The sequence below is a fragment of the Rousettus aegyptiacus genome, unplaced genomic scaffold (genome assembly GCF_014176215.1).
Source record: "Rousettus aegyptiacus isolate mRouAeg1 unplaced genomic scaffold, mRouAeg1.p scaffold_m13_p_13, whole genome shotgun sequence".
NCBI lineage: Eukaryota > Metazoa > Chordata > Mammalia > Chiroptera > Pteropodidae > Rousettus > Rousettus aegyptiacus.
Genome location: NW_023416288.1, coordinates 37,399,826 through 37,416,943, shown reverse-complemented (window position 1 = coordinate 37,416,943; position 17,118 = coordinate 37,399,826). Strand labels below are relative to the sequence as shown.

The 17,118-nt window shown below is 35.3% G+C and overlaps 1 protein-coding gene and 1 pseudogene across 3 annotated transcripts in view; one reads left to right on the top strand and one right to left on the bottom strand.

Annotated features, from left to right (window-relative positions):
* Positions 1-814: 814 nt before the first annotated feature.
* ZNRF2 (zinc and ring finger 2) overlaps positions 815-17,118 on the bottom strand; it is a 70,983-nt gene continuing 54,679 nt past the window's right edge. Inside the window, exons 3-5 of one of the 3 annotated variants that reach the window (XM_036230439.1) lie at positions 12,639-12,744; positions 8,022-8,101; positions 815-5,876 (exon numbers count right to left, since the gene is read on the bottom strand). In XM_036230439.1, the coding sequence (XP_036086332.1) occupies positions 8,044-8,101; positions 12,639-12,744 (164 nt within the window). In that variant the 3' untranslated portion in view covers positions 815-5,876; positions 8,022-8,043. The other 2 variants (XM_016123823.2, XM_036230440.1) reach the window with 2 other exon arrangements.
* Positions 9,445-9,562, top strand: LOC118610828 (annotated as a pseudogene).

Sequence of the window (17,118 nt, the reverse complement as noted above, 5' to 3'; positions counted from 1 at the left end):
ATTCTATGCTTGTTCACTTATTTGCTTCACTGACTAAAGATTAATAAGTTCCTAGAGGCCAGCAATCTTTGATGTCTATATTTTTGGTCCCTAACAGTCTACAGAATCAAGTAGCGCTTTCACATATAATTGTCAAATAGTAAATCTCTACATTTTATCAAGAGGGAAGATCGGAACTCACGATCCTCTATTATACTTAGGTTTCTTAAACATATCAGTTAAGGTCCAAGGCATGACTCCTACACCTCATGACTGGAGAGAATGACAAAAATGATTCATTCATAGATGGGCACAGATATTCTTATTGTTTATTATGTATTTACCATGCTTCTGGTGCATACATGTACCTTCCCATTTAATCCTCATGACAACTTTAAGAAAAGCAGTAGTATTACCCCTTTTCATAGGCAAAGGCGAGTATCTTGGCCAATGTCATGGAGATGGCAAAACTAGGCAGCCTGGTTCCAGATGGAATCCATGTTCTTGACCACTATATGACAAAACTTAACAGCTCTTATACCATGAATATTATGTTTGAAAAGATCAATTACTCCACTATTGAAAACATAAATTTCAAAGTATAACTTTACACATGGTTAAGGTAATGAAGAAAGAGTTCTTTATCCATTAACACCATAGTCATTTCTTCAGCGATTACAAAATTTTAACTAATACTTTTGGATTCAGTTTTGTGGTTATGGTACAAAAATCGATAAAGAACTTCCAGCATTCGGATAACTCTTCGTTTTATTGTACTGTCAACTTCTAGACATTGGGTAGAAATAACAAATTTCCTTGAAATCATTCCTCTAAATAATGGGATAATTTGGCAAAATTATTTGGAAGTTTTATTTATTAAAAATACCAATGATGAATTGTTCCATTTTAGTGAAGAACATACTAATACAAGTTGTTCCTAATACAGTTTCTATATTTGTGATTGATGTTTTTGATACTTTACTTAACATAAAAATACTTTCTAAGAGAGGAAATAAAGAGGTAATACAGAAGGGCTGTGGAAATCATGAACAAAGCAATAAAGGCAAACATCTATTATTACCTTCATTTTCAAACAATGAAACTCATATAGTCATTGCAAAGAAATAAAATATAATGAACTGCTGTAATAATAAAGATTACTATCATCATAAAATTACAAAATCTCTTTTATATTTCCCTATAGAGCCTGCTACCTGTCTTATATGCACACAGGTGGCTCAAAATGCTATTGACTAATAACGAAATCTTTTCAAGATGCTGGCACCATGCTCGCTGGTAAGAGGGTACCAGCAGAACTGTGAGTTTATAAACATAAATCAGAGCCTATCGATTTCAGCATACCAAATCAAAAAGGCAGGCCTGAGAATTTAGAAGTAGGAGAAATCAGTCACTCTGATTCTAAGACTTGGGGTTCTGACAGGTGCCTCACAGTCCAGGGCAGAGCTAAGAAGTACACTGCTGGTTAACTACACTGCTGGTTAACAGATACTACAATACCACTTTCAAAATTTTCATTTATTTCTGGGATGTGAACTTATGCATGGCGCTCTCTGTTTCTCTATAAACAAGCAACCAACACTCTATCTTAATAGCCACTGGTCTAAAATTTATAATGCCTGAAATATCTGAAAATATACCAACTCTTCTAAGTATAGTAATGTTGCATTTTCGATTAAAACTAAATCTTAACATTATCTGGTTTTCTTCAATGCTTTTTACTTTCCAGAGAGAATCATCTGACTTAAAAGACCAGGTATTTCTCCCATTCAATACAGGAATTCTGTGATTTAAAAGGAACATTTGGTTTCCTGCCTTAAGCACAGCATTTACAGAATATAGTACTCAAAGTATTATCTATTTCCAAAGAAGTTTTACTAGCTGGTCCTGAATAAGACTCACTACTAGGAGTATACCAAGTAGCAACTTCCTCTAAAGAAAACCAAGGAGCAAATTAGTTTTTGAATGAAAAGATCCCAGTGGTGATGAAAAGTAGACAGTAAAACAAAGAATTTAACTACTGCTATTCACGATATAGCAAAGAAAACATTAGAAGTTACATACTTCAGAAAATAAAGGGGGGAATGGGCCAAGGACAAAACACTGGCATGCTAGAATTTTTTAACTTAGAAAATATCGGTACAAGATATTTGGGACATGCCACATACAGCCACCCATTGTCAATATGTACCAAGTTCACCTCAGATAAATAAATTGCAAGGAAATGGCCCAAATGAATTAGAAGACTTTCCAAAACTAACAAACTATACTCATATTTAATATGCAACATTTACCTCAATGTAGTTTTACAAAGTTCCCAATAATCAGGTTTATACAGAAACTTCCTCTGAGAAAGAATAAGATGATTTGGATATTATTATCAATACATAATGTGGATGTCAGTCAGATGGTAAATTCCATTATTCTTGAATTTTAACAGTTTCATGCTTTGTTCAAATGTAGCTTATTGTTAGGAAATTCTTCTTCTTTCATTCTCCAAGTTTGCAAATAAAATTAGGTAATATTTACATTGAATTTACAATCTTTTTCATTTAAAGGTATATCCCCCTATGTCTTGCTATGTTAATTTAAATGATTGCTCTTAAAAGTCACTATACCCAAGTTTAGAAATTAAAATAAGCAATGAAAAGTCAACTGCCATTTTCATTAACTCATTTAAACAGAAATCTTTTCAAAATACATACTGCAAATATGCCGAGGATGTTCCTTGGGCACTTCGGGGCTCATTCCAGTAATGTTTAGTGGGTGAAAACTATAATAATTGTGTAACATTTAAAAGAAATATAAGACTCGTACTAAGAAACCAAAACCTATATGGTTTGCAAGTCGACAACACTGTGAATGTTGTGTCAACTACACAAAAACCGTGTATGGAAATCATAATTCATGTTTCAATCACAAACACTGCTCTTGAAACACGAGCTATATCTGATTTATAACCAGATCTGAAAAACACAGACTAAGACTATGCTTACTCAGCCTATTTCTCTGGCAAAAAAGTCAAAAGTAAGAAAGAATAATTTTGCTATCTCTTATACATTCTGGGGGTGGGGGGTGGGGGATGGGGACGGGGAAGAAGCCAAGTCAAAGTAAGATAAGAGTCAGGACTGACAAGAAATCCATTCGGAAGAAAAGAGTGGCACTAAAGCGAAATTTCAAAACATACTGCTTTCTATATTCACGAGTGTGATCTTATTTGAAAACGAGTATTTACAAAGACCTGGAAAGCCATAACCAACTTGATAACCTAGGCTTTCAATCTCGTCTCCGTAATATTCACTTGTCAGTAGTTTCGGCTATACAAGTAATGATCTAACTTGACTTTATGTCCTACTTACAGTGTTCAGTGTCGTGTATAGATTTACAAATATTATAAGTGATATTATATAGAATATCACATAATATTTTCCAGAATAGCAACGATGAATAAAAACTGGAGCATCTGAGCTTTAAAAACATTTTCTTTTCAATTTCTCAGTTCTGCTTTTTGGGATATCATTGATGGAGACTGAATTTAAAGTAAAAAATGCAAACTTTTGTAATTTCTAATAAAAAAGGGATTACTATAAACAGAATTAAGTAAATACTGTCCTAGACAAACATAATAATCAAGTAGCACTGGACACGGACAAACACTGAACATTTTTAAATCACAGGAACTTCTACTGTAGCAGCTGCAGCACAGAACCTCATAACAAACAGAGAATCAGACTCTGAGGATATTGTATAGGATAAAGAAGGAAAAGAGAACTTAAGCCAAGATATTTTAAAAGTCAACGAGTAGATCATATCAGAAAATTAACTTCCAGAAGAATATTAACAGTAAGCTACCACAGATATAGTAAATCTGTTCCTTTAAGAATTGAATACAGCAAAATAACATTATACCAGTAGTAGAAAAAAATGAATTATTCACATTCTAAGAGGTTTTTCCTGGTGTGTGTGTCTGTGTGTCTGTGTGTCTGTGTGTGTGTGTGTGTGAGAGAGAGAGAGAAAGCTTACAAAATTGAAAATGTGAAATAAAATGGATTCGTATTAAGGTTTCCGGATAACAAAAAATTTAAGGAAAGAATATCTTCCTTGAGGGAAAAATATTTTCCATAACTGGTTAAAAAAGCACCTCTGAAACTGTGCTGTCAGCTGTCACGATGAAGGTTTGGGATTCTTTTATCTATTGCAGCATAACAAAAGGCATTTATTTCACAGCGTAACTTCAGGGAAAATGTTATCTGGTCTAGAATCGCAAAGAAAGCAACTAAAAACTATTTTAATTGTTAATGATACACAAACGTTTTCTGGGTAGCAGCGGTTGCTCCTGTATGTGCCCTTTAAAAAAATATGAAACAGAAGCAAGAGAAAAAATGAGAAGAATAAGAGTAGCAGCATTAAACAGAAAAGCAAATACTTAAGTACATTAAAGGAGGCTTAAAATAAGGAAACGACAGTACTTTGCATTTTTCAATTATACTGACTGAGTAAAGTGCATGCTTAATGTTCACCGATAACATTTTCCCTATGTTGAAAAAATGAATCTTATTGGTATGCTTGATATTTAAAAAAAAAAAAAAAAAAGACATTCACTATCGTAGCCCTCCTAGGTCTCTTCCAGTATTTTTTAACCATTCAGATGTAGTTTGCGGGAATATTTATTCACGTAATTTTGCTTAATACATTTCTTTCTACATAAAACTAAATTTAAAATTTCTATAACATTTTCAATTACAGTAATAACAATAAATTATAAATTAACAAAAATCTTCATATTTGCTTTAAAAAACCATTTATCAAATACTAACCTCCAGATTATCTGGAAAATTAAAGATGCAAATTGATATAAATCTAGCATACTAATTATACTCTGATTTTTAGAAGTATATAAAACTCCCTCAAATTAGTCCAAGTTCCACTCCAGAAAATTTTATTTTACCTTTTTCATAAGTTATTAAGTTTACAATCCACTAAAGCATTTTACCCAAATGTGGAAAAACTGCCTGGAGATGCAAAGCACAAATAAAATAATTACATGAAAAGAATAAAAATACCCGTTAAAACAAAGTTATTGTAGCTTGGCAGCACTTAAAATTGGTAATTCATATTGTTTTTAAAATTGCATAGCTGCAAGATGATTCACTGTTGAGCAGTTTTAAGTGGAAACGGTATACTTAATCGATTGCAATTGAGCAGACAATCCTAGATTTAATTAATTAACATGTAATTGTGTACCTGATTTACTCTTTGGACTGCATTCTGATAACGTTAAACCTTTAATTTAAAATATTAACATATTTTAGCTTTCCTGTGTAGAAGTCTATTTTCCACTCTTGGGGGGAAAGAATAGAAGAACTTGAGATCATGGTCTACATTCGAGAATGTTTTACTGCTTGATTACATTTCTTGGTTTCACATTTAAGACTTTAATTTATAGGAATTAAATTATGTGGTCTTCAACTTAAGAATAGAAGAAAGCAGAAACAACATGTTGAGGAAAAGAGAGAGACCCCCTCCCCCCCCAAAAAAAACTTAAAAAACAATCAAAATACTAGTTGTACAGCTCTACAGAACTTAATAAAAAGTAAATCAACTTTTAAATCAGTTAACTTTGGCGTCTGAATACAAAATGTTTATCAGTATTACCTACGTAGTTGACTATTAAGGGATGTGCAGCATTTTCAAAATCCCTGTGTGTCCTTAATAAGCATGTTTGGTACACTGAGTTCTGTGGCAAACGTCCTCTCTTGAGCAGGATTTTTTCCCTGTATGATTGTCCGTCTCTGCCTTGACTGAGTCTCACAGAACTCAGATTTCTGGCTGAGTATGCCTGCGTTTTTTCTTTTTCCAGAGACAGATGCTTGTATCATCTTGAAAAGAGAAGAAAACCTGTGTAAAAGTAGATATGTTTTATTTAAGCAGTGGTCTATAACAGTAACTGAAATCGAAACACAACATCGATTTCCCCATAAACATGGCTTCAGTTACTGTAAATTTTTACACTTCGTATTCTAAAAACTCATAAAACTGGTATTCTGCAAAAGAACACATCGAGGACATAGAAGGACCAATTAAAGCTTAAAACAGTCACTGAAACTAGCCACTAGATGAATTTCATAAGGCTATAGTTGCCAGAGATAGTCATTCCTCTGATGAATCTGGGCAAAATAAATTGAGAACCTTCTGGAAAGGAGGCACCATTCTAGATGCCATTGAGAACATTTGTGATTCATGGGAAGATGTCAAAATATCAACATTAACAGGAGTTTGTAAGAAGTTGATTCCGACCCTCAGGGAGGACTTTAAGGGGTTTGAGACTTCAGTGGAGGAAGTAACTGCAGAAGTGGTGGAAACAGCAAGAATTAGCCTCAGGGGTGGAGCCTGAGGATGTGACTGAACCGCTGCCATCTCCCGACAAAACTCCCGACAAAACTCCGATGGATGAGGAGTTGCTTCTCCTGGATGAGCAACATTTCTGGCAATAAAATATTTTTTAATTAAGGTATGTATGTTGGGGTTTTTTAGACATATGCTACTGTACACTTAACAGACTACAATATGGTATTAACATAGCTTTTATATGTACTGAAAAATGAAAAAAACTGTGCGACCCACTTTATTACATTTGTTTTATCGTGGTGGTCTGGAACCGAACCCACAATACCTCAAGAGTATGCCTCAAACCTCCTGTATGTTCTAATCTCTAATCTGCTGCTACTAAATTAAGCTCATGAAGAGCAACAGAATTCCTTGAATACACTTATTATCTCGACACCTCAAATTTAAGACCAAGAGTTACTGAAGTAAAAGAAAATGAGAGGACGGCTCAGGACTAGACCTCAGGACATGATCTTATCTGCTGTAGCTCCCGGCCCTCGGTCTTCACCATTCAGAAAAGATTGTTGTCTGTTACTGTCTTGAGTCTCTGAACAAAGAGATTCTAATTCCTTCTGAAACAATTCCAGGACTGGCTGAAAGTTCTGCCTTGATGTAAAAACTCACTGTTTTATTTCATTTCTGTAAGTCTTCGCATAAAAAGCTTTTCGTATATATAAGACAGTAATTATGTTTTCAAAGCTAAATGATGCCAATTAATTCACTTCATGGAATATGAAAAAGGGTCATACTCAAGTGAGGTTATCATTCAATTCACTAAACATTTTCAGATAATGCAGAATTGTGAATAAACCACATGAGCAGAGCAAAATAAATTCTGGTTTAAAATTCAATTTTTTTGGGGGGGTGCTACTATATAGAAAGGTTCTATATTATATGCTGAGGATACAAAGATGAAAGATTAAAGTCAATGAATGAATCAATGATGCAAATTTTTGAAGAAAATGTTCCTACCAAATAACAGCAAAATAGCTAAGAACGCAATATTTGGAACCAGAATGCCTGAGTTCAAATCATAGCTCTACTAAGGAACTAGCTATGTGACCTAGACCCATGAGTCAGGCTTCTTAACCTTTCTGTAACTTGATTCCCTTATCTGTGTAATGGGAATAGTAAATACTGAGCTCATATTCACAATTATGATTAGAAGTATATTATATTGCATTACCTAAGAACATACCTGGGAAGTGATGGATAGATTATGGAATTTGGTTGGCTGATTACTACATGACCTTGGACTGCTGGTGCAACCTGCTTCTTAACTTCATGGAACTTAACAACCCTCAGGTTTCTCACCGGTAAGACGGGGTCATGATAGGTGCTCCATTTTTTTTTTTTTTTTTTTAAGTATTAAACCGGAATGAAATAAGTTAACGTGTTTTGAAGTACCAAGCATGTAGAAATTACTCTACTGAGTAAAGATTCTCTTCGGTAATCAAGAAAGTTGTTTTTTATGTCATCTTTTAATCTGAGTTTTCTATATAGTAGCCTAACGCAATGTCTGGAACACACACATGCATGCCTTAATAAGTAAATGAATGAATAAAAATGGTGTCTAAGAACAAAACAATTCAGATAACACTTTAAAAAGCAATTAAAACAGAAAAAGAGATAATTACCTACAAAACAGGAAGCTGATGCTTAATCTGACGGGTGCTCGGGGCAAGATCTATTTACTTCAAACCATTCATCTATGCAGCTAGAAAAGAAAACCAGAAAAGTGAAACACTTATGTTTAATTATTTACATCATGACAGCCATACTAAAAATGCTTACTTCTTAACTTTAAGATACTTGTGCAGAAGAAAAATTAAATATTTTAAATGATCAATATTCAGCATATGTAAGTAAAGGATAAAGATGTGTTTAATTACATCTTGGTTATTCTAAGCAGTTAAGGAAATAATTTTTGCATAATTATGCTATAAAGTACTTTAAAATTTAAACAACAATCATTATCAAAAGAGAATCTAAAAAACTATATCACTGTACCAATATTCAAAATGAAATGACAAATCTGCAAAGATATGTGTCTCTTCAAAAGGTATTCATTTATGCAAATATCATCCTGTTCATGCCACCTGTCGATGTAATCAAAACAGCTTTTAAATTTTAATTCTTGACAATACTGCGTATTTTAAAAGACCGTATTTTTAAAGACCATATATACTCATAAGACCATGAGTATTAAATACATACTTTAATTCTATCTCATGCTGCAATATACACATTTATGATGTAGTTCATGATTGTATTAGGAGTTAAATATTAGGGTGCATTTAATTATCCTCATGTCGATCTGCACTGTTCAGTGCAGTAGCTATGTGCAGCTATTTAAATTTAAATTCATTATGATAAAAATAAAAGAAAAATGCAGTTCCTCAGTCACGCTAGCCACATTTCATGTACTCAACAGCCACGCGGCTAGTGGCTACTCTACTAGACGTGAGAGATATAGAACATTTCCGTCACTGCAGAAAGCTCTGTTTCACTGTGATAAATGATAAACTCAAGGCCTTGAAAAGGTTAAGTAACTTGCCCAACAGCTAGGAAGTTACCCAAGCAGGATTCAAACTGTTCACTGTTCTCACTGTTGACACATATCAAGTCTGCGTATGCCACGAAGCGAGAAGGCTTGGGTAAAGTGCTGAAGGGCAAAATTAATATTTATCATTTTCATATCCTGAGAGGATGTGTTGGTAGGCAAAAAAGATGGATGAAATTAAAAGGAAAAAAGGTAAAATGTCAGCTGCATGATATTCTTTCAAATATCTCAAACAATTTCTGTTGCCATTTAAGACTTTTGTCATCTAAATAAACATGCTCGACGTGGCTCATGACACACTGTTTTTCAGCCTGCCCTCTGTACTGCTCACGCAGCTCGAAAGGTCCCCGCATCCCCCAGAACTCCTCTTACTGTACAAGATACTCCAGATGCGTTAACAGTTCACAGTACCTGTGTGATCTAAAATGAGTACTTCTTATTTTATAACCATGTCTTTTGGCTCATTTTGAGCAAGTGACCATTTAAAACTTCAGGTTGTCTATGGCCATGCCATCCTGAATGCACCTGATCCCATCTGATCTCGGAAGCTAAGCAGGGTCGGCCTGGTGAGTACTTGGATGGGATTCCATCTAGGAATACCAGGTGCCATAGGTGTTAAAAATAATAATAATAAATAAAAACTAAAACGCCAGGTTCGTCTCGCATAAATGGCTATCAACCCACATTATTTAAATGTTATAGTCCCTTCTAACTCCAGCAGGAAATCACTATCTTGAATTTGGTGCTTTTCATTCTTAAGCATTTCCTCACTCTGTAGCTATGTATGTATGTGTGTGTGTGTGTGTATATATATATATATATATATATATATATATATATATATATATACACACATATATATATGTATTATTTTGACCTTTTCAATTTTCTAACTACTTTTTCAATTTGTTTGAGATTTGCAATTGCGGGCTCTGGGTTTTACTTTTTCATTGTGTGCAGTACTCTGTTACAAAGCATACTGCAATTTATGTATCCATTCTTTCACTGATGGACGCTTTTAATGATGCTGTAAACGTTCTTATACATGCCGGATAGCCCAGCGTTACCCAGTGTGCCCGCACAGACGCAGTGCTGATCCACAAGCTTTCATTTGGTCCTTAATGAGACGAGGGGGCTTGAGCCAAAACACACATTAATTTTGCCACTAAGCACACTGATTTTCCTTCTTCTCCCATCATTGCAAGACTTTCTCAGTGAAGACAGTATTATGTTAACGTTCTGGGCACCCTCGTGTTGAGTAGCAGTACTATGCTAGAGCTCTAGACCAAGAATTCGCCCAGCACATACACCTCGTGGTGGAATTACTGCTATTACAGAGCTGTATGCCAAGTTCACCAACTTTTATTTGTATTTTTACTGGCCACCTGGGGTTCCTTTGTTCTCAACTGACTGTTAACAATTTTTGCCAAATGTTCTATTTTGATCTGGCTTTTTAAAAATAATGTGTAGGAAGTTACTATCCAGAATTTAAGCTGTGTTATATACTTTTTTGATGAACATTTCTGTCTACAAAATTGTACTTTAAAAGTTAAGAGGGCTTATGGGAAAAATCCAGGGTAAAGGCAGACCAGTGAAATATCACAACCTTGTAACTAGAACAAAGATGTGTTTGTTCCAAATAAACAAAATGCCCCCTGTAAATATAGGATGGTTCTTTTACATGGGTTAAGTTAGCTTGACATAATGAGGATTAAGAAAGGATCGATACTGCTGGGTTATGAAGACAAAAGCCAATGTACAACATTTGAGAACTATGCACTAAGCGAGCACCTGCGAAATAAAGCCCGTGGCCTAAGTGACCCGGCGCCAGCATGTTCAGTGAACGGGCTTTCATCTGCTTTTATTTGATGGAGCAAAACATTAATGTGCTGAGAAATGTTATGTATGAACCAGGAAGGTCCTGTCATTCATTTTATTGTCACCATTCTCCCAATTACCAACTGCAATGAGCCAACTGCATTATATAAAGTTGCTAAAGAAGAGTATTGTTTCAGATACTAACTTTAGCTGTTGTGTATATTGAAAAAAAACTCAGTCTGAGGTCAGGTTTTTTACCTTTTCATAGTATTACAATGCAATAAAATTTTAAACTTTAATATAGTCAAATTTATCAATTTTCCTATAAAGTTTCCATTGGGAGACGTATTTTAGCCCCTCGTCCCCAATTCCTTATCAAGAACATTTCACTATATTCGTTCTAACACTTCGGATTTTCGTTTCCATAGGCAGATGTTTAGCCAATATGGAATTGATTCTTATTTAAAACATAAGATAGAGATTCAATTGTTTTTCTTTATCAATAACCAATCGATCCCAGTATCCTTCATTGAACAGTTCCTCCTTTCTCTACTACACTGTAATACCACCTCTGGCAAGTCACTTTTTTCATTTATTCACATATTTAACAAACACGTGTATTATGTGTCAGTACTTTCTAAAATCTAACTCATTTAAAATCTCTTAACCACTCTACGAGGCTGGTACTTTTGCTTCATTTTACAGATCAAGGGAGAGAAAAACTAAGGGACTTGATCAAGATCATATAGTGAACCCGTGGTGGCTGTGGGATTCAAATCCTGGGAGTCCTGACTCGCAGGAGTCCGTGCTCTCAGTCCCGTGCTAAGCTGTCTGTCGCTCCGCACGCGTGTGCGTGTGTCTGGACTCCACTCTGTCCTCTCCGCTGTCTTCAATTTTTCTAGGTCTCAACTCATTTTGTGTACGTCTGCTTTACTGAATGAGAAGTGTACTGAAATTTCCCATTATTATGATGAATTTGCATTTTTCTTTCTGACAACTCTATAAATATTTTACTTTGAGACTATGTTCTTAGGTACACGAAAATTAGAAATTTATACCCTTTTATCGTCATATCATAGTAATAATATTTTGCTACAAAAGTTTATTTTGTCTGATACTAATTTAGCTTTGTCAGTTTTTAATTAAAATTTGCTTAGTTTTCTATTCCTTTACTTCCATAGTTTTTCTATATCCTTATGTTTAAGTATGCTGCTTGTTAACAGCATATCTCAATCTTTCAATCTGTTTTCCACTGGTTTGTTTGTTCTACTTAGATTTACTGATACTAAATTTACTTTCATCTCTTTATTTTGTACTAATTGCTGTTTTCTCTATGCTTTTCCCCAACCCTATCCCCCCCCCCACTTTTAAATTCAGTTGTACCTTATTCCTTTTATTGGTTTGAAAGGAATGAGGTACAACTTTTTGTGTTTAATTTTCCCAGCGTTGCTCTGAAACTAGGCATAGTTTATGAGAAACCAGACGGGCTTTGGGGTGACACTTCATGGCTGGAGTCTCAACGGTTCCATTTGCCAGGCACGGGACCTAGGAGAGCTTTCCTAGGGCCCTGCAGCTTAGTTCCTCGGCTGTGAAATGAGGCTGTTAACAAGGCTGACGTGAGGCCACCTACGGCAGAAGCCATGCACAGCACCTGGGGCACAGTAAAGCTGAACGAATGGTAGATCTCGGGATGCAGACTGATGGGGGCTTGAATCTTAGTTCTAGCACGGAAGAAAGGACATTATTTTTTAAGAAATAAGAAGAGAAAGTTTTCATGAAGAAGCAAACTTTTCAGCCCTAACTACAATGCTGAACACTTTGAGAAAGATTGTTCACTCTAATACTGAGCCGTTTAACATAAAAATGAACTCACCCTTTATGATATATGCATAGACAAGGCAGCCGTGCTATAGTATCTCCCTGCTGCAGTTCTTCGAGGCATATTGCACATTCCCCAGCATCTTTACTCAGGACATCCTCTGAGGAAAGAGAAAGTGAATTCAGGACGATAAACCTGGAAGAAGTATGTGAATGCTAATTTATAGAATGGTGACTGGCATATTTTATCAGAAATGCAGAAAACTCGGCACTTATATTTGAAATACTATCCATAAATCAGTGAATAATGTCCACCTTCACTTAAAGACAGTACCTCTCATTTCCATTTCATTGAGGCATTACAGTAAGCAAGAACAGTACAGAATCCTCCAGTTTACAAATGACTTTGCTGTAAAACTTTTATCAGTAAGTCAGTTAGTTGTCATTTGGAATTCATTTTCCTTCTCCTACTAATCGATATTAATTTGGTGCTCATGGTAGTTTTAAAAAAAAGTTTAGAGTGCAATGTGGCTGAAAAGACATGAAAATATTATTATGATTGTTAAAGTTCTAAAATAACAAAACTGGATAAATTCAAAAAATCCTGAACATATGACTTTAAAAAAAAATCTGCTTAAGTCAAGAAAACACAAAGGTAGACAGATCAAAGCTACTGAAGGGACTTTGGAAAACATAAGGATTTCAGACGCTGGATGCAGCGAGTCTTCTTCATCCTTTTCCACGAAGGCGATGGGAGCGGCTCCCAGAGGGCCCTGGCAGAGTATTTTGAACAGTCCCAAATGGTCAAATTCTTCGTAAAGTAAAAATTCCTTCCGAGAAAAAAAGATTCTCTCGCTTTATGTTTTATACTGAAATATTAATTTAAATCATTGTGTATTAATGTTACGTTTTAATTTTTAAAAAGATCTTGCCTAAAATAGACTGTTGGCCAGATATCCTTTGTTGACTCTTTTGAAATAAGGAAAAACTGAAACATGCCATTACTCAGGAGTATAGAAAAACTGAAGAGTACACATTCTCAGGAAGTTTACAGAATGGAAGCTAAAGCAGGAACATGCAAGATGAATTTATATCGCAAATAAATTAGTTTTTCAAAATAAAAATCAAATAATCTAAAAAGGAAAATCTATACCAATCTCTACTTAAACACTGAAAGACAGAGCAAGTAAAGAAGTCTCCAAAACTTCAGTATTTGGTAGTCCCACACAGACTGTAAAACCCAGCGAACTCGTGCTATTAACAGTTCTTTGTAGGAAAAATCTTTCTGTAAGAAGTAGCTCCCCTTTGGGCATTATTCATTTTGAGACAGCACAGTAAAAGGAAACAGACGCTACTTGGCCTGTAAAAGAAGAGAAGATCCCAGCGGATGATCCACCTGTGAGGCTGGAAGGGGTAACAGGGCATCTGCCACGGAGGAGGGAAGGCCTAGGCGAGATGATTCGTGCTTTTGGAATCTAGGGAATGTGGCTGAAGAGATTTTAGCAAACTAGCGGGTGGCTCACAAGCTAATACACCACAACAACGACGTAACCAGAGAAAGATTTCTGGACAAGTAAAGCTGGGTAAATAGAAAATGCTGCTTATTAATGTCCTTCCCCAAAGTGTCCTTCCGCCATTTTTCTTTTCTCAGTTCTAGAAGTCTCACCAATTACCCCCATTCCACCCCATGCCCGCCCCAAGCCCTACTTCTTTCTCTTGATGTCCATTTAAAAAAAATTATTCTGGATAGCTTTCCACAGATAAGGAACCAGTTTAATATAAAGCACCTAACTAGTGATAAAGTTAATTGGAATACAGAAACCCACAAAGTGGAGGCCACCCAGTGGCCCTGCCCCATGTCATAAATCCAAACCTAAACCAGCCTGTAGTTGTGCGGAACACCTCACTGTTAAGGAAACCTGACGCCAACCACAATCCTACTCGGCTTTGGCTAGCTCACCTATCCTGAAAAACGAAGTGCTAGCCTTCCAGGGAAACGCCCGACCTAGCCGGCCATGCCCTTCTGTGTTGCCTCTTCTGCTGGTCTAGGAAACCCACTCTTAACCCCAAATCCCTCAGGAAGCACTTGGTGGGCGACCGTACTCCCCCAATCCCTGCACTGGTTTCCCGTGAGTAAAGAACATCAAACTCGTCACTAAGTTGTTTTAGTTTTGTCGTTTGACAGTAAGATGATAGGAGTGAGAACAAAAAGGAAGGGTTCTGAAAGAAACACTCAAAGGTCTTGATAAAGATCTAGAATTCCAAATAACATGGCATATTCTCACCACTCAGCTTTTTTTTCACCACAAAGGTATCCTAACTAACTAACTAACTTCAAAAAAATAAACCATCACTTTTAATCAAGCCTAAGACATAAATGATTATCCGTTAGTTTTAGATACCATCAAGTAAGAAAAAAGTGTCTCTATTAAACTATGATGCAAATCACTTGTAAGACCCATCACATTTTTCAAAGCTGTTAAAGTATGGAAAAGAAGTGTGTCTTAGAATTGATGGACTAGAGTGTCACGTTTCCCACATTTTGGAATATATTAATAATGCATCTAGATTGAAGTCGAAATGAACCATAAGATCTCAATTACCATAAATTACGGAAATGAAATAGACCAGCTTTTAAAAAATGAAAGAAAAAAAGTATTGCCACATTTTTGCCATAAGTCTATGTAATAGATTCTCATCACCAAATGAAAGTAAATAGAAACTACTAAATACAGGCTTCTGAATACACTCTTCACAGAAAATTAACTCTTACAATACTTTCATGTTGACCTATGACTACCAAGTCTCGTTTCTTTATTGCAATAAATTTTTTAAAATCTTTACGTAGGGAAAACTTTAATATCCTAAAAGGCCTTGGTTTTATCCTGTTTATAAGAAAATTTATAATCCAACAAAGATAAATCCAATCTACATATAATTAACAGAATATCTATTTTAAGAGTATAATGTTATGCTTTGTAGCTACTAAGTTTGATTTAGAAAACCATTCTAAAGTCAGTCATTTTAATCATAAGCTCCCTAAACCCCCGTAAGGAATAATAATCAAATTGTATTTTTTATGTTCTATATACAAGAACATCCCAAACACATTAATTTCAATACAGAAGCAGCCCAAGACCAACTGTTCAGCTTCTAGTGAATGATTTCTGCTCAGAAAAGTAGAAGCTAATGTTAACCTATAGCCACTGTTCAAATGCATTATGATAAGCAACTCTGAGATAAAGGACAGTTCACTCACTGCAAAACCTCATGGTTACTGCTTCAAATAGCAAATGCTTAATTTTCAAATTTGAAAGTGTTATTTCTAAGAGAATCTGTCCTTGTATGTTTGAAACATTTTTCATTTTTGAAAATTCACTATGCAATGTGATTAATTGTTGCCTACCTGGGGTTTGCTAGAGTATTCACCTCTCCCACTCATTATGACACTGTCTTTTCATTCAAAGTTTTGAGCTTAGAAATGTGGTACATTCAGAATTAAACAGAACCTGGAAGTACCACTAAATTCAGGACCCTGAAGCATCTTCAAGACATCTAAGAAAAGACTATTAAAAATCTTTAGTTGATCCACTGAAAACATTCATGAAGATACTACCTATTGGTGATAAGGAGTCAATGCTTTAGGACCTGCATAAATTGCGAGCGGACTACTAACTAGCCGAAACTGGTACTAGGGAAGCAGAAAAGGGGACACTAACAGAATTAACTACCACAGCTGGCTAGTTTGGATTCCCCCTCGCCACTCATCAAATGGGAGAGACACTCAAGACTGTGAACAGGAAACTAAATTGTGTTGCTTTTTTAAAAGTGTTGTTGATAAACTAACAAAGTATCTGGAGGAGTAAAAGTTAAATCAGTGTATTGCTTATCAGTCTAATTCTTTGTTTTATTCACATGATTTATACAGTAATTTAAATATGCTGATACAGGAAAAGAATAATAAACCTGGAAGACAGCAATGCTTTTTAACCAGAGGTGGGTGCCAGACTCACCTTGGGTATGCATTCTGCCTCAACACAGGAAAAAAATTACGGATACCTGGGCCCCATCTGAAATACACACTTGCCTCAGAAATACAACGGCTATCATGGGAACAGCATACTGAAGTAGAAAGCATGTAAGATTTAAAGTTGAAAACGAAATATGAATTTCCATTCTCACTGTTAGCTATACAACCCCAAAATGTTGGTCAACCTCGAGTTTCCTTTTACTCTTCTTTAATATTAGTATATTAAAGGCACTCAAAATATTATGGAGATGAAATTTTAAAGAATTATGTGAAAAATTTTATGTTACAAGAACACTACACAAAATATCAGTTTTTATCATTATTATCAGAAAGTACTTTATAGACTTCTCCAAAAACAAAGTTGGTCACTTTTCTATTTCTTTTTCTCCCCATTCTGGTATTCTAGTTGTTTCAACTTCACACAGCATCATAAATAATCCCCTGGCCACCAGAAACTTCCACAAATACTCCTGAACTGCCCATTTCCAGAGAGACATGTTGTAAT